The 27493-nt window shown below is 43.4% G+C and overlaps 1 protein-coding gene across 3 annotated transcripts in view; it reads left to right on the top strand.

Annotated features, from left to right (window-relative positions):
- Nucleotides 1-869: 869 nt before the first annotated feature.
- EIF4E (eukaryotic translation initiation factor 4E) overlaps nucleotides 870-27493 on the top strand; it is a 343174-nt gene continuing 316550 nt past the window's right edge. Inside the window, exon 1 of one of the 3 annotated variants that reach the window (XM_085641164.1) lies at nucleotides 870-1418. In XM_085641164.1, coding sequence (XP_085497290.1) covers nucleotides 1230-1418 — 189 coding nt within the window. In that variant the 5' untranslated portion in view covers nucleotides 870-1229. The remainder of the gene's footprint in view (nucleotides 1419-27493) is intronic. The other 2 variants (XM_085641165.1, XM_085641166.1) reach the window with 2 other exon arrangements.

The raw sequence follows: 27493 nt of genomic DNA on the forward strand, positions 1-27493 counted from the left end.
CAAAAGTAAAAACACACTTAACGATATGCAGCGTACATCACACACAAATGATACATAATAAACTATACACAATTATGATTAAACTCTAAAGTAAAAGACACAACATATGCTAACTGATCTTCAGGGAGCGGTATTAGGCGGAAACACCACTAAGACATTCAGATGAGGCAACGAAACCATTTGTCAGTGACCTCAATATCTCAATAAAAACGTCACAAATTGGGCAGTCACAGACGATTACATTAAAAACAAACGATGGCCTGCTCTTACTCCGAATTCAAGACCCGTGTGCGAACGGCCATCTTAAAACAGTACTCACAACCAAGATTGCCCTAGTACACCTTCTAATTAGTAACCAGCCCGCTCCTTAGCGTTTTTCACCATATGGTATAATATGTGTCAGACATATGGCTATTTCAGATTTTGTCTGGTATTTGTTTTCGCCGAGCCCGGTACGAATTGCTATGGGCCATGTTTTATATTCTTTTAATGGCGTGCTTAACTTTGTTCCGAATCACTTTGGGTTCGGAACCTCAACCATGTTATATCTCTCCTGACAAACTATCTCACGTTCACTCTTGGCAAAACACATTGTCGCCTCTTTAATTCATCACCCACACCAGCCTCCCTGACGTCTCCACCACTCGCGCTTTAACGTCATGACGCCTGGCTCGCACGCCAGGTCACCCTTCTCTGAGAAGCGCGTGGAAGTGGAACGCAACTGGAGGCGAAGTAGAAAGCGCTGGGCACTACTATACCCAGTAGTCTATGCGCCGCGCACGCGCCCCGGCCACGGCTGCAACGGCCTTGTATGTCACGTGGGTTGCTTCAAACCAACCGGGTTTGAATGCTGTGGTGTCCCGGTCCGTAGTGTGCGCGAGCAGATCGATGTAAGATGGCGGCCGTGGAACCGGTGAGTCTTCGTTAGCCGATAGGAGGAGGGGGTAGCACGCGCGATTCGGACACAGGGGCGAGTGGGAGGGTCATCCAACCCCCGTCGCCCGGTTTTATTACGGGGAAGCATATACAGGCAGAGTGTGGGTTTCGTGGAACGTTCATAAACTAAATTTAGTAGCGGAGGGGGTCTTACCCCGACCCCGCCTTAGGCCTGTTTCTTTTATATCCGGTAGTGGTGGTCCTTGCAGTTGATGTAATCGAACCTCGCTATAGTGATCCAGCCATTTCTTGCTGTCTGTCCCTGTTTATCTGCTTTCCTAAAGTATCGCCGCATGCCTGCCATCACCCCGCCCCCGCACAAGCCGGTGCCAGCAGCCCTCTTGGGTCAGAGAGTGAACACTGGCCTGCCGGCTGCTGCGGCTGAGGTCACTACATATGTCATCTATAAACTGGGTTCCTTCCGCAGGCCCTGTTGTGGCCCTGGTTTTGGGAAAGCCTTTTGTTTCTCATCCGATGTTCAAGTAATGTTTTTAATTAATTCAAAGACTGAGGGAAACCTTTTTTGAATGAAAATAAAAATGTTTTAACATGTATTTAGTCTACTCGTACGGAACTTGATTCCACATATGACCGTCATTTCTCTTTCAACAGCTGGAACAGAAATCCCTGGACTGTAAAAGTTTGTGAGACTCCATCTGGTGTGTTTGGATGGTGCTCTTTTATTTTCCGGCCATGGATTGAATTAATCTCGACCACGTGTCTTACCCATGTTTCTTATTCATGTATGTCAAGCAGAGAGGAAGTCTGTAGCCGGAACAAGCAGTGTACAGTTCTGACCTTTCTGGGCAGTGCCCGGGACTTGCTTCACCGTGGCTATTTAAATCTTGTGCTGGGCCGTGCTGTTTGGCACTTTCTTGCTGCTCATATTGGGACATGACATTTTAAAACTTGTGATTAGAGGGGTCCGACATCTTGACTATCCAACGTCTCGTTAGAGAGGCATGTTCTCGTACTTCGGATCCTTTTAATTAATAGGGCAGTGTGTAAAGGGCACGGCCAGGTTTGTGTGATAAATCATTTTTTAATTATGGAGTTCATGTTGGTGACTTCATTTTCTGCCTGGTCAACTGCTTTACTTAATATTACGTGCTATTAGTTACGTTTGCTTGAGTTGAACTATACAGTTGTTTAAATAATTGTTTGTGTTTATTTAGTTGTCACCGACTGACATGCAAATTTACTTATGAGAGACTACTTCTAATGCAAGCCACCTGTCAACGACCTGTAAGGCAAACGACCTGTAAGGCACTTTTTCTTCTAGTTAGTTGGGTACGTAGCCTTAAAATCTGTGGTATAGTTAAAGATGGTCACAATAGTCTGTGCTGTGGCTGCTGTGTTCTCGAGTACCCGATTCCTAGCATCTAACAACTTCCAGAAAGACCATATGTTGAGGTGTAATTTTCTGCAAGGTAATAGAATGTAGGCATTTCAGGTTTGGATTTCAACATTCTTTCATGGTTCTAATTTATTTTCTTGCACTCTAGCAAATTCTTGAGTGTCTCACAATCTCTTGTGAGTCCACTCTGACTCATGCAATATTGGGGTTTGATGGGACAGTTGACTAGTGGTAAACAGGATTTGTTCCCTGCGCATTTATATTATAGACCTACAAATGTCGGACTCGCTAAATATCCGCATCATTACTAAAAAAAGGTACATACTGCTAGACATCCAGGGACATTAACCCAAATCTAAGAGAGAATTAAATACCAGACTAGTTAATCTGTCTTTTCAAATATCACACCTGCCAAATTGTGCCATTGTCCTATTATGAATCAATTTGTTGTGTACAATTGATCAGTGCGGGAAGATTGTGAAATTCAAATTCGACGTTGCATTTTGGGGGAAGGGGTTGTATATCCTCCCTTTTCAGGGCATTTTGTCTGGTTTTCTATTTACGATTTATACAACGCAAGTCGTCAAATTCAACATGTAGGACAGTTACCAATAACTAACTGGGCCACAATCCTTCGCAAGTACAGAAGTTTGTTAATTCCAAACTCCTGGGCTGTTAAAGGGCTTCCAGCACCATGACTTCATAATAGCAAAGTGATGAGCAAGAGCCTAGTCTGTTAACCCAGTCCCTGGGATACATTTTGATTTTGTTAATGGTCAATTTGAAGGCAGACAAATTGGTAACTCTTCTTGGAAAAGTACAGATCGTCGTTCGTTAATTGACAACATTTTTATTGCATATGAGGAGTAAATTCTTAACTAACTTTAAGATAGAGCAAACAGAAAAAGTGACCATATCTGTGAATTTTGTTAATGGAAAAGCCAACAAGTACGACTCTTGATAAACAACAACCGTGACAGGTTAGGTCTATGACAATTGTATTCATATAGTGCTTTCTAACCCTGACAAGGCGTTGAATCGCTTTTCAGCGAGTAGCACTCTACTCCGTAAGCCAAGGTAGATTAGTAGAGGGAAATATATAATGTAATTGGGAGCGGTGGGAGTTGTGGACATGTGAGCAGGTTATTTGTGAGTTAATGGTAGCAAAAGAGCCTTGGGATGAGTCGGAGAGAGAACGCAGGAAATAGTTTGAAAGGGGAATAGGATGCGTCCTAGAGTAGTGGTTTGGGGAGGTAATGCATCTTTTCTTCCCCTGCAGTGGGAGTAAAGTATAAAAATATTTAGCTATATAACCACATATAAAAGATATACATAAAGATTGTAACGTGGCACGCATATGCAAAATAATCAGAAGATGTAAAACTGTACTAGATAAAGTCTCATATCTACACAAATGGATAGATATTTACAAACTCGGGCTTTCCTTTTTTTCTGCAAATGAACTTTTAAAATTTTTAGAATTAAAAAAAATGATATTGTGTATATATTTATTTATGTAGTTTTTATATTTGTAAATTCCTATAGTAAGAATGTGTTACTGAATGGTCTTCCTGGAGCATACTCAATCCTTCTTTAATTTTATTAGGTTACACATGATTGCCTTTAAAAAAAAAAAATGGTTCTAGATTGGTTTGTAATCCCTTATTGCCTTTCGATTAATCTACCCCTTTTGGACAATATAGGAATTATTCAAGTGAAAAAATGTTTCTCAAAACAACATCCCATTGGAAATAGAAACCCAAGCTGCAAGATGTTGGCAGTAAATATCCTCATGTGATTACTGGTTCAGTATAGTTACGACTTTAAGCAAAGATACAATTAAAAAACCTATCCTGATAGAAGAAATTACATGTTAATGTTGACCTAACTTGATTTAGTCCATCTTACACGGAACAAATAACTATTAATTGAATTGTCAATTGTATTGATGAAACTTTTGCGCCAAGGGACCTGATAATATCAGTTACCTTGTTGAAAATAAACATAATAGCCTGGGCCCATTTATGTAAGCGCTTTTTCACACGTTGCATCCTTTCAAACTGTATTTCTGGAAAAGAAGCCGTTTCATGCCTTCCATAAAAGAGAGCCGACCTGTTGTCTTGCTGGATGTAACAGGGAATTCATTTGCTACACTAATTTAGCTTCAGCTTGTAGACTGGGTCTATAATAAACAGCTTTTAGCCTTTGAAGACGGGGCCTTAAAGTAGTCATGTTTCACACGAACAATATTATGTTTGCAAATGTTATGCAAAAAATAAAAAATGCGGAGTGAAAATGGCTGTTGCTTTTGTCGATTTTTAGTAGCACATTTGATAGTGTGAATCTAATTTGTGGTAATAATTAAATGTCAGGCATTCCTTATCACTTTTTTTGATCATTTATGTATCTTCACTCTAACTCCTGGGTTCGCTTACTATTGGGATGAATGAACACATGCATTTTCTTCTGGAATCCTGCGGCAGAATGGCCTGATGTCAAGTTGTTAATTATCCCTTTTACTTTTTGTCTTATTTATCATATCTACCTAATTATTTCAAATCATCCTGCCTCTCTCTTCCAAATTAGGAGAGCAGGATATTTCCACCTTAAAATATGTAGTTTTAATCAATCTCACCTTAGTGGGTTACAAAGACAATTAGATGCATTTGCCATGTATGCAGATGCAAAAAACTTTAGTCAGTGGGAATAAGACCAAGATAATGCTTATGAGCTCTCATGGAGTCCTCAGCGTTAATATTATTTTTAAACATGCATTTCCTTTATCAGGGAGTCACTATGGCTAATGTTTTTGTCCAGCAATTGTAAAATGCAACTAGCATTAGTTCGCTCTTAGGATGTGCCTGCTCCAATGTTTTGGTGATAAATGTTCCTTTCCTAATGAGATTCTGTACTGCCAAAATCCCTGCAATTGCACTTTGATGCAGAACCTTTTACTTCAGTTGAAAATTTCAAAAAGTAGAGTTGCAATATTTTAAGGCATAGTTTGGCATACGTCTTTCAACTCAGACGAAATTTTAAGACTGGAAATGGGTTCTCTCTCAGGTGATCAGTTTTTTTTGTATCACCTTCTTTTAAAGTTCCAAAACTTTAAAAAAGCTAACATTGTAAGAAATCTCCAAATTATATTGAGGGAAAGTTTCTAAACCAAACTTCTATTTCTTTCTTTAAAATCTGTAGATAAAACTGAAGAGATTCTAAGTCTAAATTTGTCTATCTTGTTTGAAAACAAATTGCTAAACAAAACATTTTTTAACAACTTTTTTCCCGTATTCATCACACCTGCACTTAAATTGTACATTTGCAAGAATGCGATTTTTTTTTCAAAATCGGTCTTAGCCATGGTGTTAGAAGATTTTATATTAATTTTAAGCTTCAAAATCTTCTTGTGGGAGAATTTTTTAGTACATGGTAAGGATTGAAAAATATGTCCTGGCTGTCAGTTCTGTAATGCAGAATAATGAAGACTTGGTGTTTAAAAAAAAAAAAAAAAAATTGTCCTGTTCTAATATCTTATCTAAATTGTTTTTTGAGACATATTCTTGAAATGTTATTGTAAGTACCAAGTAGTGTTAGAAAAATTGGGTTAATGTGTAAAACAAACCTAATACATATTTCTTGCCTATTGACAAGGCAAATTAACATGTAGAATACATTCTGCGTTATGGGCGTGAGTTGATAAAAGCTACTAATGGCTATCTCCTGATGTTGGCCGAAAAGGCGGTCTGGTCTCCATTTAGATGTTGGTGTCCATTATCCTGCTCCATGCACTCTAATTGCATCTGACTTAATCTTCACTGGTCTTAAGATGAAAGATGTTGATTGTTCAGTTATCAGATTCCATTGTGACATCTTAAGAAATTGACATGGCAGGCAAGAGCTTGTAACTGTGAAGGAAATAACTCTGTAGTGTTAATGAACGCTGGTGCTTGCTCTTGGTAAGGCTTTCGTCAGCTGCTTACCCAAGTCACTTAGTCTCTTATTAATTCTTATGGACCTGTTGTGAATAACTGCGGTGTTTAAGTTGTCACTGATAGCTGCAAAATGTGTTTGAAATAAGGGACACAGTTGCAGCTAGAAATATTTCATAAAAACACACAGGTATGCAAATAGCCAAGTGCATATGCCTAAAGGAAGTTTTTTTCATTGAGATGTCATAGTAATGCCTTCTAGGCACATTTTAATTTTATAAATATTTGAAATTGTACTTTGTGAGCCAAATTATAGCAGATCTGTTATTTGTATAGTGGCTGTACAGCTTTTTCTTGTGATAAGGTTACAGGCCTCCTGGTAACATTCCTTTCCCGTTTTTTTCCTAGGCTACTTAACATTGATTTTAGTTATTTACAAACATCACCATGGTATTCTAGGTGTTGCTGGTAACTATAAAGTTGTCCTCCCTGTGTCCTTGAAATTAATATACAGTGGATAGAAGTATTACATAAAAATAACCATGTACATATTATTAAAGAATCTCAGCTGTATATTGATGCTGTAATAATTACTTCATAGCACACTATTTTCTAAATCAATAAAATTGTTCATTGCAAAATAATTTCACATCTCAAGCATGTTGACGTATTTGTTGATGAATAGAAGTCCAAAGATTTTTGAGGGCCTGTCGCCATGGTTCTACGTCTTGAAACATGATAGAGATAGAAAGGTTGCCTTTGAAACCTCACAATCAGTTCTTTGGATGCTTTGAGAAGACGGATGCTGTCATTGAATTTTGTAGCCGACAGCTGATCCTCCTCTTCTTGTTCATGTGAATGAATTAATGTTCCATTTGTAATTTAAATATTTGTGATCCAGCTTGATAAGCTATTACCCATTACAGTGTATCCTTCTGCATGAAGAGAAGCTCAAGCTTTAATTGAGGATACACACAAAAGCTTATCAGTCCTCACTATGAATGTCAGACATATGCCCTTTTGAAGGTTATGAAGTCTGTATTTGGGGATAGCAAAGAAGCTGGATGCGCAACTTTGTAAAGATCTTTTTAAAGCATATCCTATATTTATTTTCGTTTTTATATAGCACTAGCTGGACCTGAGGGTATTTAAGTGCTTTACAGTTATGTGAATACACAAATACGATTACAAAAGGTACATAAGGGTATTCATAATATCCAAGACACAAGATTGTACTGCACTAAGTGGTTATAAAGTCCTATGAAGAACGCAGGGCACATGGAAAACCGCATCCGGGACAAAAAGGAGATTGGGCAAGTCAAGTGACCATCTAGAAGGCATTAGTCAACGAGGGAATCGTAGAATAGTTTATGCGCTTGTTGAGGAGTAGGGATTTGAGGTTGTGTTTGAAGGAGGGAAAATGGGAGTTGCAGTGGAGCTCTTTGGGCAGCGGGTTCCAGATCTTCAGAGTATTACCTGAGAAGCAGCTAGCCTGAGAAGATTTCTTCTTGAAAAGTTGGGAGGAATGAGAAGAGCGTTGGAACTTCTATGTATTCGAGCTCTTCCATCTTTAGAAATTGTGGTTTCCAAGTATTGGTATGGTTTTGTATAAAACACTTTGTGGGTAATGCAGGCTGTCTTAAAGATGTATCTTCCTTTGATGGCAAGCAATTTAAGACTATTGAGGGCAGGAGAGATACGATTAATTTTTTTAGTTCCTATGAGGAGTCTGGCAGCTGTGTTAAGAGCAGCTTTAAGGGGCGGCAAGTGACATTTTGGAGTTCCTGTAAGCAAGTAGTTGCCGTAGTCAAGTTTTGGGATGACGAGATTGTACTTCTGTCTTAAGATCGTCTTGGGGGGGAATAAACAGCTTTTACTTTACTAGAGATGTCGCAGTGTCTAGAGTGCTGCTTTGGCAGAATTGTTGATGTGCTCCTCCATGGACATGTTTTTGTCCAGGGTGATGCCCAGGGATCTGACAGAAAGCGAGAACAAGCAGGAAAGAGCGTCCATATTCTTGATCCATTCTAGGATAGGTACAGGATTGTTTCTAGGGGAGAAGAGTAGTAGTTCCGTATTTTTGGGGTTTGGTTTTTAGATGGTTTTGAGCCATGATTGTCTCTTAATAGTGGCCCTTGATTCTCGGAGGTCGCAAGGTGATTTGATTTTGCAGTTGAGGTGTATTTTGGCATATAGGTGATAGTTGACCCTTTCTTGATTCAAAATGTTGGCGAGTGGTTCCATGAAGAGATTAATTAGGGCTGGGGAGAGGATAGAGCCTTGAGGTATGCCTTGCGTCCCTGGAGCAAGTTTGGAGACACATCTGGAGTTATATTTGCTGTCCGCGATGATGTAGATGTGACGTAAACCATTTTAGGACTGTCATTGACACCTGTGCATTTTCTGAGAGTATCAAGTAAAGCTGGGTGATGTATTGAACGCTGCTGACAGGTCAAGTATGTTTGGGAGTCAAGCTTCGCCTTCATCTAGATTTTGTTGAATGTCATCCAAAATATTGAGCTAAACGGTTTCAGTGCTACAACCTATTCTGATTGGAGAGTGCAAGGAGGTTGAATGTCTGTGTTGGTTTAGCTGAAGGACACATTTCTCCTGCGTTTTGGCTACAAAGGGAAGGTTTGTGTTAGGTCGGAGGTTGTTGAAGTCATTGGGATCAGTTCCTGTTTTTTGAGAATAGGAGTAACTTGACCTATTTGGAGGGAATCGAAAACACAGCCTGAAGAGACGAAGCATTAATGATTTTGGTCCAGAACGGGGAGATGATATGGTTGAGGTTCTAAACTAGGGTGTAAGGCAGTCGGTCAGTAGTGTGGGCTGTGGGCTTCAAGTTTGCTATTTTGAAGACTTCATTTTCAGTCACAGATTTGAAGTCTGTCAATTCAGCATTGTTTTTACGATTGGGGCGATCTTGATTACATTTGAGATTTAGTGACGTGCTCGTCAAAAGTTGAGCCCTGGGGGGTTTCAGGTAATTAGCAATTTTTTTACAGCGTTCAGTGTTGACTAATGTATCTGGTTGGGATATAGTGGTCGTTTGATGTCTGATTATGATGAAGAGCTCTTTGGGTCTGTTCTTCGAACGATCCAGTTGAGTGTGAAAGAATGTGACCTTTTCTCTGAAAATGTAATTCTTGTAGGAGAGCTGTTCAGATCTTAAGATGAGTCAGTGAGGGGTTTTGTTTCCACCACCTTTCGGTTTATCTTAGTTTCCTCCTGGCGATGTTGAGGTCGGTGTTGAACTAGATAGGCTTTTTCTTTTAGTTCGCTTGAGTTTTAAGTGGTGCGACTTGGTCAAGCACATCTGTCATGACTGAATTATAGTGGGCAGTAAGGTCATCAACAGTGTGAAATGGTTGCGATTGTTGTTGGGTGGGCACAATGGATTCCAGGTCCGTTCAGGGGATGTGATTGACATTCCTTTCCCACTGTGTGGCATTGTGGATGGAGTCTGGGAGGGGCATTGAGATTAAACAGTATGAGATGGTGGTTGGACCAGTCGATGGGCTTGATACATTGGAGGGAGGCAAACTCTTTTCTGGAGATTATCGCATCAAGAGTAGAACCTTTCTCGTAGGTCGGGTCAGTGGATGGTTGTTTGGGGTCATGATATCAAAAAGGTTAGTTTATTCTTCTCTAGTAGCTATTCTTTGTCATCTAGTTTATCTGTCTCTTCTGAAGCAATACAATGTTTAAGTACAAGTTCTTGCAAGATTCAGGGATCTTTTGGAATGGTTTTTAAATGTTGCTCCTCGAAACATGGTGGAAGATGAGTTTGTGGTTGTGAATGGTTATAGATCGGGGTGGAGGTGATTGGTGCAGAATGGGAAATAAGTAAATATTAAAAAAAATAAAAAAAAAAAATTTGCCTAATGGAGAAGGATTGCTTGTTCTGCAAGAGATAGGCCGCTAAACTGAATGAGAATGAAAAAAGAATTTGCTTAACTTACTAAACATCTTTGTGATTGCCAAGCACTGTAGTGCTACCAGAGTGGAATAGGATGAAGTGCTACCTGTGCAGTATAATAATCTTATGTACTCTTTGCTGAATACAGTTTCTTGTAGCTGGAACTGTAAAATGGATCTTTTAGCTCAGTTGTCAAACTAGTGATTCCTAAAATGTCATTTGAAATGTAATAAATTAAAATCTTTATCAACTTAATCTTTTCATTTCCTGCTCTTTAAAAGTCAAAAGACTGAGGCTGTAGATGGGCATTCTTGTTGGCGGTCGTGTGCTAGGAGTTATCGACCAGCCACTTTGATGCAGCATAATTCAGACTCTGCCTGGTCCTGACACTATTACCTTCACGGCTGATAAAGGGGAGGTGGTGGCAGTCCTAGAAACCCCTTGTTCTTTTTGGGCTTTTTTTTGCTGCGGTGAGTGGCCTTGAGCGTATGCCCACAGCTGGCCTTGTTATTGGTGCTGGTGTCAACTGCCTCGTGTTCCGTCCCAAGAGTGAGAGGTTCCGGAGCCTGAAGAAACCTTTAGACTCAATGGCAAGTGACAGTGATTGCCTCATCCGAGGCCTCCTTCTCTTGCTCCTCCTCACTTGGGCTTGTGGGGGGTAGGGGAAGGGGGGCAGCTCTATCGATTCCCCCACCCAAGGGAAACTAAATGTAATGGAGGCCATCAGGAGTAAAGTGGAATTAATTCTCCCAACAAGAAACGTGCCAGGAGGCGTTTTTGCAGAGTGGTGGAGAAAGCGGGCATGGCCTCTTAGCCCTCATCAATTCGGCTCTCTAGGACTTACTGGGTGTAACAGAAAGGCTTGTTGGCCCCCTTTCCTGGGCCGATTAGGGCTCTGGGGACTCCATCCCCTGGGACCCAGTGTTTTTTTAAAACTTTTTATTTTTCTTAAATGAAAGGAAGGGGCCGCATGGCCCTTCCTCCAGGCCGATTTGAGCCCTGGGAACCCCATCCCCTGGGGCCCAGACTTTAATGGCCTTTAATGTGTGTCTTGGTCCCACCCAGGGCACTGAATCACCAAAGATGGGGACCTCTGAGGGGAGCCTGAAGGCCCCCGCGGTCCCAACATGCTCACCGCCTCCTGCAGGCGTATGCATTGCTTTTTACGCACAGAGAGCTGCTGACCTGCAGCTCTGTGTGTGTGTTTGTAAAAAAGTAAAGTGTGCTCCGCTTTGAGCAAGCGAGAGCAAAATGCTCTCACTTGTTCAAAGCGGAGCACTGTTTGCTATGGCATGGTCGGAGCAAGCCATAACAAGTGTAATGTCCTTGAGTGGGTGGGCAACCCAGGACGTTACAGGAGCCGGTGGCAGGTTGTGGTCCCCAGGACCATTATTGGCTCCTGGAAAAGGGGGTGCCGCGCTCCCCGTCTCCTTTGTTTTGCCCCCTGGGAGAGGGCAGTCCCCGGGGTTGTGGTGGGCAGGGGTTCCGCGCCCCCTACAATGTATTAAATGAAAGTCCTGGGGAAGTGGTGGTCCCCAGGGCTGCCAGGATTCCACCCGTACTGAATTTTATTAAAGGCCCGGGGAGGTGGCTGTCACTGGCTGTCACTGGGGCTCCGGGGAGGTGGGGTGTTACACACGGCACCCGTATATATTCAAGTAAAGCCCTGGGGAGGTGGTGGTGCCTCAGGCAGCTGGGGCTCCGTGTGGCCCTCGCACTGATTTTTAATAATGCCCCAGGGAGGTGGCGGTCCCCGGGCTTCTATAAGCTCCAGGAGGGTGGCCCAGTGCGCCTCACTCCTTTTTCATACCCAAATTTCCCCAGGCCTGGCCCACCCGGGTGCCAAGTAAACAAAGAGGAAGATCACGTTTTGGGGGAAGAATCACTGTAAAATGCGCTGATCTGCCACAGGGTTTTTCCGAGATTTTTTTTTTAAAAAAAAAAAGCTTTTTAGTCGTGTCAGATTCTCTGGAAGACCCCTGCACAACGGCCAGGGGCTCAGTGTCCCTACTCTGGACCTTTTTTCGTTTTTTGTGGGTCGCGTCCCCAGATATGTATATATTTTTAAAACTTGGATATCTCAAAAACGACAACAGATTCACACCAAAAAACATGTTTTCTGGACCAACATGTATCTTTCTGCCAAATATGGTGTAATTCCGTTCAGGGGTTTGGGCTGTAGTCGTGTTCAAAAATGAAAAATCCCCATTGCCGCAACATGGGGGAAAACACATTTTGGGACCCCCCTTTTTTCTTGGCCCTCACCTGATTGATCACTCCAAAAATTTCAACACAACAGTTGAACGAAAAAGAGGACGTTTTGTGAAAACTTTGCAGAGATTTGTTAAGTGGCATCAAAGTTATTGGCAAAACAAAATATGCTTTTCCTATGGAAACTTTGGTCCTAAGTAAAACTTCCTACTGGCGATATGACACATTTTCGAGTTAAGTTTGGGCATGATATGGCTGTTTTTTATTTGTTTTATTTTAGTTTTTACAATATAAAATATTTAACAGCCACATTAAGATCGCATTGGATCCATTTAACATAGTACACAACCTCTTCAGTGCGAACTATCTGCAGTGACCCAGTACATCTTGACTGTATGCTTGTTTTGAAACATCTTCTCCCCCTTTAGAAATTCTTCTATTTGGTACTGATGAAATACGACTTGTAGACTTTAATTTCGACAAGAGATATATGATCACATCACCCCAACCCTCTTAAATTTTTTCTGGCTTCCAATGAAGGGCAGAATTGAGCTCAAATTAGTTGTTTAACTTCTAAAACATTCCATGTTTTTAAGAATAATATTAACCCCATGGTAGACCCTGCACCAATATGACAGTTTTTCATCTGAAATGAGGCTTAGGTGTTCAGCTACTTTAAAAAATGTTTTTGGACCCACCTCTTTACAAAACTGCTATTGATGTAATTCTGTTTAAGTGACTCGTTTGTAAGTCCAAAAAGTTACCTTTGTACTCCTTTTTTTTTTTTTTTGGTTTTGTTTGTTTGGCTGCTGAATGCCCCTTTGTTGAATGAAGGTGATGCCCGGCTATTGCTGCGAGGCTGGACATGACCCTGAATGCAAAAGAAACTATGCATTCAGCACTTTGGCTTGAAGGGCATTTCTTTGGACTGCTACTGAATATGGCAATCTCACTGAATGACTAGTCCTGCTTTTCGACTATGGTTTCTCTGTGCATTCTGAATACATTTACATTTATCGGATGCAAATTGTTATGTTCTCCATCAAAGACATTTGAGTATACTCGTGGCACCTTTTGGCATGGCCTAATATTGGTCCATGTAATTTCTTACATTCACGTATGAAATATGCTAATGATAGTGCACCACCTATTTCCTATATTTAATGACACAATAGTGCTATGTCCTTATTACAACAATTTCGAAAGGGTAATTATCTAGAGCACTGTATGTTCTTTGGAAAAAATGATGAACGCATTTAGTTTCCTATTGGAGATTGACCTCTGCAGGGAACGCGAAAAACGAAGCTTAAGCAGCTGTCAGGAGAAAACGAAAGGGGTTTTTTCTCTGAAGGCTGTTCCTTCAGTCTGTTCTAATCATTTGACTTGGTTGGTCATTTTAATACGATTTTTGTAGCGTTTCAGTTATTAGCACGTTTGGTTTTATGAGAATGTGACATTATCTTCGACTTTGAAATCAGTATTTGCACTCATGATAAACATTTGATTTATTGAAAATACGAAGGTGCAAATTTTACCCGTTACTACTTAGTTCGGGAAATAAAAACGTACAATTCTGTTTTTCTGAAGTATTGGGGAAATAAGTAAATTAACTATTTAATTGAGCAGAATAATACCATCGCCAGTAGCATTGTTTTTGCAGTTTTAGAAGACCTCTTTCGTCCTATGCGATTGTTTAGTTCATACATGTTGAAGAGGTGACCACCGATATAGTTTTCTGCAGCTCAGCAGGCTGTAATGCTTTACTGAGTGAGCTGGGCACCTTTCCACCTTCCTGCTTCACTTTTGTTTAATATGGTTAAGGCTTGTTGGTTTTCTTGGCAGACAGGAAAAGTGTGAAGTAGAAGAAGACCTCGGTATCTTTCTTCTAAACGGTTATAATGGACACTGCTGCTCCGGGAATAAACTTCGGGGTTAGAACAGCACGCTATAGTCCTCCAGATCGTTGACTTTATTTTCCGTGCATAACTTACACCATCCCATCCCAACCCGAGCAGCTCTATAGAAGCTGTGAAATAATTCTGTCTGCCTACTTGTATTTCTTTCAAGGCCAACGTGAATTGAAGTCAGACTGCCATATGTGTGACTCACTACAAGCCTTTGTTGGAACTGTGCTAACCGCGGGTTATAGCTATGATGTTTCAGGGTATGCTCAGAGCTAGTACCGCAGGAGTACCTTTGTTTTCTTAGTTACATTGTTTCTTTCTTAAATACTGCTCCCCAACGTAAATGAAGTGATCACCCTTGAGAGGTTGCCAGGAAGTCAACGTGCTTTTGCAAGTTGCGAGCAAGCCTCTGCAGCACGTTTAAGAAAACTTCATCCTTGTTAGGTCTCGCCTGAGCCAGCGCATGCTCTGAGATATTTAGTATGTGGGGTTTTCAAAGTGTCACCCCATGCTTTTGCTGGCCTAGCACTTGCGTGCACGCGAGCGTGCACCAGCCAGCTTTCACCGTCCGAGGCACCATCTGGAGCCCGATAACTTTTACTTCTGCTGCGCGCCCGCACCACTCGCGTGCTTGCAGTGCGCGCTTGTTATCGTTTGCAATAGCGCTACGGGATCTTGAGCGGTTTTCATATTTTCATCATTCGAAGCAGGAGATATTTTTGTACCTGCTCCTCCGACCTACTCCCACGGGCCCGAAGGAGCATTTCTTGCTCTTGATGAAACGACGCACCTACACGGGACGCACAAAGTATATACACAAGTGCACACCCGCATTAACTCCACCATTTATTCAATACGCGCTGGTCTCTTTGATCTGTTTAGACAGTTAATGTTTTTTAGAGTGTGTTTGGAGGATGTTTTGCATTGTTCGACAGTCATTCACTGCATCGCTTTTTTTCATGGTTCAACATCCGGTTGTTGAGGCACGCTTTCAGAATCTCCGCCTCTCGATTGCTAAGGAAATCTATAATTAGAATAATAAATGTAATTCTACTACTGCTAATAACAGCGAACTCTTACTAAGTAGCTCTTCGAACTGTAGTCTCTTATCTAAGCGCCGTAAATTGCAAGTGGGGCTAAAAGCCAGTGATAAAGTACTCAGTGTATACACCTCAGAAGGGTAGGTGACTGAGTTGGTTTTGTCGAGATTCAAACTTGCGATCGGAATAGCACAGCAGTTACTGGCGGCGAGCGTTTCACTCGTCGAGCCCTATTGTCATTATACGTACTCAGTAAATAATTAGAACACAAATTCACATCTGCTACTTTGGGATATATAGATTGTTTCTTCAGAGTCCTATTTAAATGATTATTCTTTATAATGTGGCGGGTGGGGTGGGGGTAAGGGTTTGCGCCACGTGATTTTGTGGTGCCCTGCGCAACACCCCACCCCCCCATATTCCTGTAATGATTGCGATATATGGAAGTCCTTACTCACGGTCCTCAATTCAATATTTCACCCATCGGGTATACTCCGACCACTTGACCTTTCACCAAAAGAAGGATAAAACGTGTCTGCCCCAGCTTTGCAAATTGTGATACATTTGCAGATATGCCTGACCTCGGTCGTCCTGTCGGAACATGATGGAAATCGGAAAAAAAGGTATTCGTAGTGTTGTCATGGCCCACCTATCCAGGCAAGAGCAGTCAGGCACCCAGCAACAGAATCCTTATGCATTGGCATAGCCAATAGGTCTCGCTTTTGTGACCTTAAAAGTATTTAGTTATGCTGCATAATATCCTAGGTGCAACAACATCAACTGTTGCATGGCTGAACACTTATAAGGTCCCAAAAGCGAAACCTATTGGCTATGCCAATGCGTGTTTTTCTTTGAAACATGTTCCAGTTGCCCACTTCAATACTTATCTGCATACAGCCTTCATTATAGATTGTGTATTTATATATACGCTGTTCTAGTCAAAATACAGGTGGCTAAGTCGACCATGTTACTTGCGAAAAGTTTACTAGTAAATGTGCGTTCACCAGTTAAATTAATCTGATCTTTGAATCGAGAAAATTGCCAAAGTACAGCATTAGTAAGGAACACTGCTTACTGCCTCAGTTTGCATGTGGCAGTTACTTTACAGATGAACACTTCTCCTTTTGAATGTAGCCTATTGTTTCCTGATTAAACACCAATGTTTTTAATTTTTCATACCGTTAAAAATTACACAGCATAACCAATAAATTCAGTGTTTTGCCATAGTTGACTAGTCATCATGACACACAAGACTTACACAATCACCATTGGTCAGAAATAGCACATACACTTATACATAGATGCTTATATAGGCAGCTTGCGCTCGCTACCTGGCTTTGTAATGCCAAGTAACAGGTGCTACTATTCCCTAACTCCAGACATTGGTCTACGTCAGTGGCAAGTATTTGCTGCTGTAATATCTGTTTGCAGTCAGAAAGCCACAAGTTAAGATCCGTCTAGACAGACTCTACTCTAAGGTCGAGTAGCATTGTGCTAGGGGCAATGATTCAGCCGTTAGTGTGACACAATGCAAATACTTTGATGTTAGGCATGTTAAACTAGCTACCACACCTCTGAACAAAGAAAGGCTGAGTTGCTTCTGCAAGTACGTCTTGGGACCAGCAAGCTGCATATAACTCAAACAAGTTCATCAACAGGCCAGACTATATTTTTCCAGGACATTTTAAGGAAGGACCGTACCTAAACTTTGTATCAAAATCTGTAAGTTGATCGATCCTTACGATCTGCTGTTTGGAACCTTGGACTTTTTATATCTATAGTTGTCCAGCTCACTTTCCTATGGGAAGCAGCTGCTGGTACATTTGTGTTAGTTGGAAAGGAAGGATGAGTTATGGTGGCGGTTTTTAATTTTTTTTTTTTTTATATAGAGGAATATGACTAATGGCTATATGGTTTGTGTCGAGCTAGCCACTTGGTTTACTTCTGTAGGGATCTGTCTCCTAGCGTACAGCATGTTAAGAACCAACTAACTGTAAATGAGTGTCTTACAGTTGAATTCCGGTTGCATGATTTTATAGTGCCATAGGATAAGGCGCCCATATGTCTGTATAGAAAACCACAAAGTAATACAAATCCATTTGTATCTGTCTGGTAAAAATATCACTCCCGTCAGCAACTCTGTTTCTCCTCTGACAACCACACTTGATTATAAGGAGTTATGATGCGCTGATGTAGGGAGCCATGACCAGTATGCAGATGTTTTTCTTGGAGGTAAAAAAAAAACAAGCAGTGGCATAGCCAATAGGTCTCGCCTTTGGGACCTTATAAGTGTTTAGCCATGTAACCGTTGCATAACTAAATACTTATAAGGTCCCAAAAGCGAGATCTATTGGCTATGCAAAGCGGCCGTGAAAGTGATGGCGATCACATCAAAGCGGCCGCAAAAGTTAAAGTAATCGCGGTAAAGCGCGACGCGCGCGCACATGCTCTGTAGCTCTAGGCTGGCCTGGTAGCATTTTTTGGAGCCCTCTCAAAAAGTCTCGCCAGACCAGCGCATGCGCTGGGTCAGGCGAGACCTAATCAGGTATTTACGGAAAATTATTAGTGAGTGGAACCCTTTCTTGAATTATGACAGGCAAGTGACAAAGCTCCCCGGTGCTAACCTGAGCACTGTCCGGCGACTGAGGGCCTGTCTTTGAATAAAACATTTAGCAGTGATGTAGCTGGCAATCCTGGCTCTTCTAATCTATATATTGCAGGTGGGTTGTGCCATTTCATTTTTAGGTCTCACCTGAGCCAGCGCTTTAGCGTTGCTCTCGCGAGAGCTTTTGTAAAAGGGGGATTTGGAAGTGCAAACCAGTGCTTTCAGGCTACCAACTACAGTGCATGTGCGCAGGGCGCGCGCACCATTTGGCAGCCTGCGTGATCATTTCGCGGCCGCTTTGATGTTCTCAGTGAGCCGCGTGGCCACTGAGAACATCAAAGCAGCCGCGAAAGTGCACACCATTTGCCACCCCCTCCCTTATTCTTCTTGCAGCCTCATTCTGAGTGTTGCGGTAATGTGTGCGAACAGCCTTGGCGCTAAATCACCACTCGAACATGTCTTAATTGGTTGCCAAAGGAAATACAGCTACAATGCGCTAACAGTATTTCTCCCAAACATTGTTGCACCCTAGATTAGTTCTCTCTGAAGTTTAGGAAAAACATTTCACTATGCAAATTGCAAAACGATTGGCTTTGTCAGTGTCGGGTCATTTATTACGCTATCTGTGCAGCAAGTGTCTTGCAGCCCAGCACTGCCTCCCCTTTGTCTCCTGAAGTGAAGGGAACGCTCTGGCCCTGTTCCTCAGAAGTAGATTTTCACCGGAAGAGGCGACTCTTTGGTCTTGAGCAGTCATTGTCCTGACATTTCTAATCTACCCCATTTCAAAGAAGCTTCAATCTCAGAGGAAGAGGAGGACAGAGCAAGACTTCAATGTCAGCAGGTCACGTGATCTAAACTGAAAAATAAACAGCCGGAGAAGGCAATGTGTGAGGATTTTTCAGAAATCTTTTTTCAAAATAGTTACAACTTCTTGTAGTATTTAAAAGTCTGTTTATTTGTAAAGCAGTAAGTAATGTGTAAAAAACGCATATCATAATCATGTTGTTTAATTAAATCAAACAAAGTGTATGGTATTTACGTTTCTTGTTTGTTGTGTTTGGTTTGAATGCATCGCAAATACTTACACTTATTTAGGACTTGTCCCCTGGGTGAGTATAAAGCATACGTGTTAACCAACTCTGGGTCCCAAGTCGCTTTCATTTCGAAATTCCCTCACCACGTAAATGGAATGGCCGGCTGGGTCACTCTCTGCCCCAAATGGCATTAGTATGCCCATAATTCAACAAGTTTATTTGCTGCTTTTTTCATTTAACGTTGTTAAAACGATTCTAAGCGCTTCGTTCGCTAAGGCCACCGAGGTACAGCGAGATAGTGTTATGACCAGGATCACACATTTTGGGTAAATTGTGAGCCGGGATTAGAACACGGAATTCCTTGTAATACATTGACAACGTGAGGTCTTCAAACCGAGACATCTTATCACTAATGCGTCCATTTCACATGAGAACATTTTGAAAAGCAAATTCAGACGAGCGACAGCCCCGAAAAGGAGCACAGTGTGAAAGGCGAGAGATAAAAACACAACAGATAAAAACACTTTCCTTAAAACAGTGCCATTCCCCTTCCCTGCAAACAAGAGCACACACAGAGGGGGCCCCAGAAGCAGAAGTTGCCTTGTCATGAAACATATTGCCCTTATTTATAATAAAATGTTAACGAAATCATGCACATTTTAGCAGGCTTTAATCACTGCATGAAAATTTAATTCATGAACTGTAGCGCATTTAAATAAATGAAGTGTTAATCAGGGCTTTAAGTTGGAAGAAAAAACTGGGGGGGGTCTCTCAAAGGGGCGTAGTCAATGTAATTGGGGGCGTGGCTTAAAACACGTTTGCTAAAAATGTGTATTTAGCACAGTGTGCCGCCCGACTTGTATTTTGCTCTTCGTCATTGCGTCGATACAAGTCACATCATACCTACAAGTAGGGACTATTGGCTTTGTCAATGGTTGCTAGTTGCATAAGATAAATAAGCAGCAACTATGGCTTGTATATACTATTGAAATCACTTCCACTCAAAGCCCTGGTGGTGACACCACGACAATGTTGCTGCTCCTGAGATTCAAAATGAGAAGGGAAATCCAGAGAGAAAATGACTCTTGAAGGATTTCCCTTCCCCTACAACGCTCACCACGCGCACATCGATGTGCCTGCTGGTACTGCAATACGAAAAACAAGCATTGGCATAGCCAATAGGTCTCGCCTTTGGGACCTTATAAGTGTTTTGCCATGCAACAGTTGTTTTGCACCAAGGATATTGTGCTGCATAACTAAATACTTATAAGGTCCCAAAAGCGAGACCTATTGGCTATGCCAATACTTTTTCTCCTTCTGTCCCCTTCGCTGCCCCCGTGATTCTGTGCCTCTCTCCGTCTGTCCCCCTTGGTGCCCCGTGACACAATCACAATCACACGCACCCACACACAACCACACAAAAACAAGCACAACCACAACCACACACACAACCACACATACAACCACACCGTCAGTGCACACATTCACCAGGCACAGACACCATCAGTCGTCAGTGCACGCTTTCACCAGGCACAAACACCACCAGTCGTCAGTGCATGCTTCCACCAGGCACACACCACCAGACGTCAGTGCACGCTTTCACCAGGCGCACACACCACCAGCCATCAGTGCACAATTTCTACAGGCACAAACACCACCAGCCGTCAGTGCACGCTTTCACCAGGCACACACACACCACCAGCCGTCAGTGCACGCTTTCACCAGGCACACACCAACAGCCGTCAGTGCATGCTTTCATCAGGCACACAGACCACCAGCAGTCAGTGCACGCTTCCACCAGGCGCGCACACACCACCAGCCGGCAGTGCACACTTCCACCAGGCACACACACCACTAGCCATCAGTGCACAATTTCTACAGGCACACACACCACCAGCCATCAGTTCACACATCAATTGTTAACTCATCCACAATTAACTATTGTAGCAATCGCAGTATGGCGCGCTTTACTTTTAAGCATATTCATCTAAAGCGCAGCATGCCACCATTGCTACAAAAATAAATACACATTTTTTTGGCCTACAATTTATAGACTTTTGTTGCAATTGGTGTTGCAATATTTAGCAATGCCAATAGCTCAAATGTAATTAATGCGAGACCTATTGCATTGCAAATGCTTGTTTTAGATGAGATCCCGTGTTTTTTGCTCGAGGTCTAAGAAGATTCTGGCGTTCTTGCTTATTTTTCCCTTTGCTAATTTTGCCTATCCACAGACCCTGGTTGGGGGTGTGAAATTGTTAAATATTGACTTTGGCACGCTGCCTCGAAGTAACCCAGTACTTGAGACCCTTACATATGATTTTTTATTACACACTGAGACTGCTGCTTTTTCTGTAATTTTAATGCGAAGAAGAAATCAATTTGAGAGGAGTACGAAAGTGATACAATAAAACAACGAATGTATTTTAAGGTATTGTTGTTCATCTGAAAAATGCTCAGACGGTGCTAAACTGGTTAATGCTGATGAGTAAACCATTTTTCATATTCATTCGTTTGAAGCAGAGTATTTACCTATTGTCATTGTAATGGCTTTACAAGTGCTTATCCAATCTTCAGTGTTTGTGGTTTCCAGAAAGTTGGGGCTGGTTTCTGAAAAGGTTACATGTGTTTGTCTATCCTCATACAGTGTTTTGTGGACAGCCTTGCTAATTGTTATTTTCAAAACCTGCATCTGGGACGTTTTTCTATTTGTGATTCCTCTATTTCGGGCGCACACAATGTGCGCTCTCTTCTGCCTCATTGTATCTTGCTTCCATCTTGAGCTATTATTGTCTCCAGAGATGGCCTCTTGACTGAAATGGAATGAATATACAGTAATGATTAAAAGTCTCAAATCGGTATTGTAATGCTATTACCACTGAGCATTCTCCTGCAGTTCTAAACAAAGGTTTAATAATGTTTTTTGGTTTTCGGAAACTGTCGTAGCCACAGTTTCTAAGGCCTCAATCCTAGATTCCCCCCCAACAACCTATCAAGGCTTCTCAAAGTTGGCTGCATGTGCTGCTGTAGGTCACTTGCTGTGTGCACTTCTATCTAGTTTTGGGTGAGAACTCTACAAATAGTTTTTTCTTCGAAGAAGAGCTTTCGGTTTCAAGCTAACTTGTGACCCCTGTATTAAAACCCACGATGTATTAGGGTACAGACTCCATCTTAGATCTGTGTGACCCATTTTCTGCCTCAGTGCTCCAGAACTTTTGTGCTACTGAAGATGAACGTGAAGCTTCAACATGCGAGGACCTTGTGTTACCACCAGATACTTAGAAGCCGGATCATGCCGATTATCCTAGGATAAGTTCATCTGATAATGACTTGTTAAAGTCGGGGAACATGGAACACCATTTAAGTTCTGCCCCAACTGTAACAGCTAATTCCTTTGGTTGGACAAGCATTGAATCTGCAACCGCTTTCTCTCAAGTAACCAAGTGAAGCCTGCATGTCTGGTTTGTAACGCCTTTCTCTGCAAAAAGACCATTAGGCATGTACAGACAGATGGTTGGTGCATTATCGGCTGCAGTGCAAAGGCTCTCCTGAGTCTCAGTTAGGACAAGGCATCGAGGATGTCGAAGAACCTTACTCAGATGGCAAACTGGGCAAGCCCTCCAGAAGTAGTGTCCTGAATGTCTCATCTAAAGGCTCAGTCTTTAGCCGTATTCTCCAGTGTCCACTGTAGAACCCACATCCAGGGCTAAAAACTCACCTAGGGTTTGACACACACCTCACACCCAGGATCTTCCCCAGGGGATTCAAAGTCAACGGGAGTCTTTGCTCCAGGGCAAGGACTGCCCGAAGAGCACCGTCTAAAGCTGGCACTGCCTTCTGTACTTGATGCCCATCAACTCAAAAGGCAGCTTTGGCTTTTTAGACTCCTTGAGCTCCAGAACAAAAAGCCTCTACCTCTAGACACTAAGCCTTAAAGCCGAGATCCTCTGGAGCCTGTCTCTGAAACAAGATTGATTCCAGTGTCGACACTGAAACCATCCTTAAGCTTGACTCCTAGCAACACTAGCGCAGCCGAAGATAAAAACGTGATCAGCCTGATGTATGCCAAAGGAAGATTTGCATCAACTGTCTTTGACCATATTCTTGTATGCCAGCTGCATGCCAAAATGCAGCCTCCTCTTAGAGCAGCCAGTTTTATAGGAGGGTTGCTTACTCCATACCAGAGATACACCGGATAGACCTGCACCATCACTTGCACTCTGTCACAGGTTAAATCATTTCACAGACTCAGACCAGGGCCTCTATGCTGATCAAACAGCACCTCTTCAATTGAATGGTCACTAAACTTGTACGGACATCCTTTTTTACTGATGAAACTATATTGCACACTAATGATCATGTGTGGTAATCTGGTTTCTCTGGATATTTATTTGTGCATCACTAAGTAAAGTGTCTTCTTGGTTTGTTTGAATGCTATTAAAATCTTTCTTTCTTTTTCAAATCTTTATTCAATTATTGCAAATATTCACAAAAGGATGATACAATCAACAAGAAACATTAATGTACCATAAAAGAATACATTAAAGACCAGAGGCATAATTCTAAAAACAGGGTCCATTTGATAAACATTTAAAATAGGTATAGTCATTAAAACACTTAGGGCCTCATGTAGGTAGCGAAATACCGGTCGGTAACGGCCGATTTTCGGTAAATATGCCGTTACCGACCGGTATTCAGACAAGTGAGATGTAGGAGTCCAAAAACCACTTTTCGGTAAATATGAGGCGGTAAATACCGATTCATAGTTACCGAATTCTAAAATACCGATTCATATTTACCGAATACATAATTAACGAATCGGTAAATATGAAGTGGTAAATATGAAGTGGTAAAAATTTAAAATGACATGTAGGAGCAGTCGGTAATTAAGAAATCCAGGAAAATCGGTAAATAAGAGTCGGTAATTAACACGGATTGAAAGCAGGTGGTAACCATCAACAATGCACATAAGCAATCCCAAAATGCAACAGCGTGGACAACATGGCCGCCATGTACGTCATTGCAAGGCGCCTACGTCTACAGGCAGCAGGACTGAGGGTGTGGCGACGGGAGGAACAAATCTACAGACAGCGCATCACACTATTACAGCTGACTGATGCAGAGATACATGAGAGGTACAGGCTACACCCCGAAACCATCATGGACCTGATAAGGGACCTGCACCCACTCCTGGACCAGCCAACTAGAAGGGCGCACGCCATACCACCACATGTGCAGGTGCTCTGCAGCCTACATCTACTGGCATCCGGCAGTTATCAGGTGGTGATAGCTGCGGTGGGTGGTGTATCCCAGAGTTGCCTGTCCCGTTTCTTCAGGAAGTTCCTGGATGCCATGATGCAGAGAATGCACCACTACATAAGCTTCCCAAACACACAGGCTGCACTGCAGAAAACAAAAACAGACTTTTATCACATGGCACAGTTCCCCCATGTCATCGGCTGTATTGATGGTACACACATCCCAATCTGTCCACCAGCTGATACAGAGCACATCTACAGGAACAGGAAGTCCACCCACTCCATCAATGTGCAGGTGATCTGTGATGCAGGGAACATCATCACAGATATTGTTGCAAAGTTTCCTGGGAGCACCCACGACTCTTACATCTTCCAGAATAGTGGGATCTACACACGACTGAGTGCCGGCGAATTCGGAGAGGGATACCTGCTGGGTAAGTAACAGTGACGCCCCTTGAAACCTGCAACTCAGAGTGTATAGAGGCATGTAACTGATGGTTCCCTTTTACTCATCCAGGCGACAGTGCATATGCATGCCGTTCATTCATCCTCACTCCCTACCTACACCCAGCAACCCAGAGTGAGAGACGATACAACGTGGCCCACAAAACAACACGCAATGTGGTGGAGCGCACGTTTGGACTACTGAAGAGCAGGTTCCGCTGCCTCCACAAGAGCGGAGGCGCACGCCAGTACAAACCCATCACCTGCTGCAAGATTATTGCCACTTGTGCAATGCTGCACAACCTTGCCACGAAAAAAGGTACAGATGTGGAACTAACATATTTTGAGGACAACGAGGATGAGTCAGGCCAGCCAGAGGGCAGCGCAGCTAGAGTGCCAACTGCAATCGATGGGAGAGAGAGACGGGCAGAGATCACATGCAACTATTTCTGAGTAAGTGAGGGGACACAGCGAGTTGTGAGAAGTCATGACGTAGTTTAATGTGGCACCACGCCATGAACACATGAACAGGCCAATCTGGCAATATACCATCTATACAAGGAGTATGTCCAGGGTTACGTCACCCAATGGGAAGTGGCTAAGCAGGGCCACATCAATGTTTGCGCATACGCGCTGCAGTGGTGGATTGCACGGCCTGTGCATCCTCACTAGAGCCAACCCCAAGCCGCCTGCTGCTCCTGCGTGCTTCGGGGACGGGGGGTGTGATGCTGCTGCTGGTGTCGATGCTCTCCGCAGCATCCCCTGCAGCAGTTGTCGACGCCTGACTAGTCAATAGCACCCCTAGTGCACTTGTCACCTGCACCATCCCCCGAGACAGGTCGCTGCAGCACTGTGTTAGGCCCTCCTGCATCGTCACAGAGCGCCGGCAAAGTAGGGAAGTCGCAGTTGCCAGACGGTTGAGTGCCCTGCTGGTAGTGTCCCTTCTCTGGCGTTCCCGGCGCCGTGCTTCGATGTCAGCATCTAATTTGCTGCACAACTGCTGGATTGACTGGGACATGTCCCGAATGCCCGCAGCCATGCCGCCAATGTTTGTGTCCATGTTGACTAAGCTTGTCTTCATCACCCGCATGTGCCTCTGGACTGACATAACTGCCTTTGATTGCAGGCGCTGTTGCTTCAACATTTGGCCCTCGAGCCCCAAGAAGACACCATGGCCGTCAGTGGGTGCTGGTGGACTCTGGACACGCGACCTGCGGCGCCCTCTTGCTCCCGTCTGTGCTGCCTGTGAGGTGTGGGGCACAGTGGGATGGCTCCCTTCCTGGTGCCCGGTGCGGTCTTCTGGGCCCATGCTGTCGTCTGACAAGGTGTCGAAGGCTCGTAGCCTGGCTGCTGGACGCCTCCTCATTCTCACACCTGCAAGCGGAGATGTGGCCGGTGATTCGAACATGAGTGGCGATGCTGGCTGTGGTTGTGGTGATGCTGGCTCTCGGTGAGGTGATGCTGGCTCTGTGTGCGGCGAGGCTGGCTGTGTTGGTGGTGCGGCTGCCAGTGGGCCTGCTCCCTGGTCTGAACTCGTGCTGGCTAGAGGTGATTTTTGTGGCCGGTGTGCCGTCTCCCCTGCAGCATGCCCTGTACTGCATGATGTCACATCTGTGGACAGAAAAACAACATTGGCTCAGTGTCCCCGAAGGGCTGCATTGCAAGCGTCACAATAAATCATTTCACATTCCAATCTGTCCTCTGTCTCCTTGTGCCTCGAGTGCGTGACATGCCTTGTTGCCCTGTGACATTTACGTCATGGTTAGTGTTGCCCTGACTACATCTCCCGGAATGCATTGCCTGTCTGCACTGACACGTGTGGACTGCAGTGTGATTCTCGTTTCACAATGGGTGATGTGGGATAGGGGTAGGGGAGGCTACATTGCTGTGCTTTCGTCTTACCTTGGTGTGTTGCGGCTCTGGCAGAGCTGTCGGCGTCCCCAAGACCCACGACGCTCTCTTGCTCGATTGTGGCCGCCACCAGCTCCTCCAGTTCGGTGAGGGCAGGTGCCCTGTTGGTTCCACCTCCGGTCTGGCTGGCCTCCTTCTGGATGTCGCCCATCTTCCTCTTGGTCACAATCCTCAGGTCATACCAGCGCTTTTTGAGGACCTCAATGTCCCTGTGGGTCACTCCCACAGCATTGACCTGCGCCTGGATGGCCAGCCATATGTTGCGTTTTTCGGCCTCAGGCACTTGCAGGGATTGCCTCCCAAACAGCTTCTGGTGCTGCTTCACCACCTCCTCCACCAGCACCTGGAGTTCCTTGGGGCTGAATTTGAGCTTCCTCCTCCTTTCCCCTCCGTCTTTCTGTGTTCTCTGGCTGGACATGCTGTTCGTTTCCCGCTCGCACATGCAACTGCTCCCTGCCTCTCCTCTGCACTCCAAGCCTCTCCAGGGTCGGCTAATTATGTACACCTGCCTGGGTGTGGCCACGTCGGCTAATTGTGTACACCTGCCTGGGTGTGGGCAGTTCCTGGTTGGGTGGGCTGTCGTTGCACAGGATTAGCTGTTTCGTCAAGTCATGTGATGTTATTTACCGAATCCGTACATACCGATTCGGTATTTTCCGATTCGGTGGATACCACCTCGGTATTTTCCGAATCGGTAGATACCACCTCGGTATTTTCCGATTCGGTAGATAACACCTCGGTATTTTCCGAATCGGTAGATACCACCTCGGTATTTTCCGATTCGGTAATTATCACCTCGGTATTTACCGAATCGGTGAATTCCGATTCGTATTTACCGAATGTTACCGAATCGGTAACTGTTACCGAATTTTTACCTACATATAACTTACCGATTCTAATTTACCGATTCGGTACGGCTCGGTATTTAAGAACCGGTAAAAT

This window comes from Triturus cristatus, chromosome 2_2 (genome assembly GCF_964204655.1).
Source record: "Triturus cristatus chromosome 2_2, aTriCri1.1, whole genome shotgun sequence".
Lineage (NCBI taxonomy): Eukaryota > Metazoa > Chordata > Amphibia > Caudata > Salamandridae > Triturus > Triturus cristatus.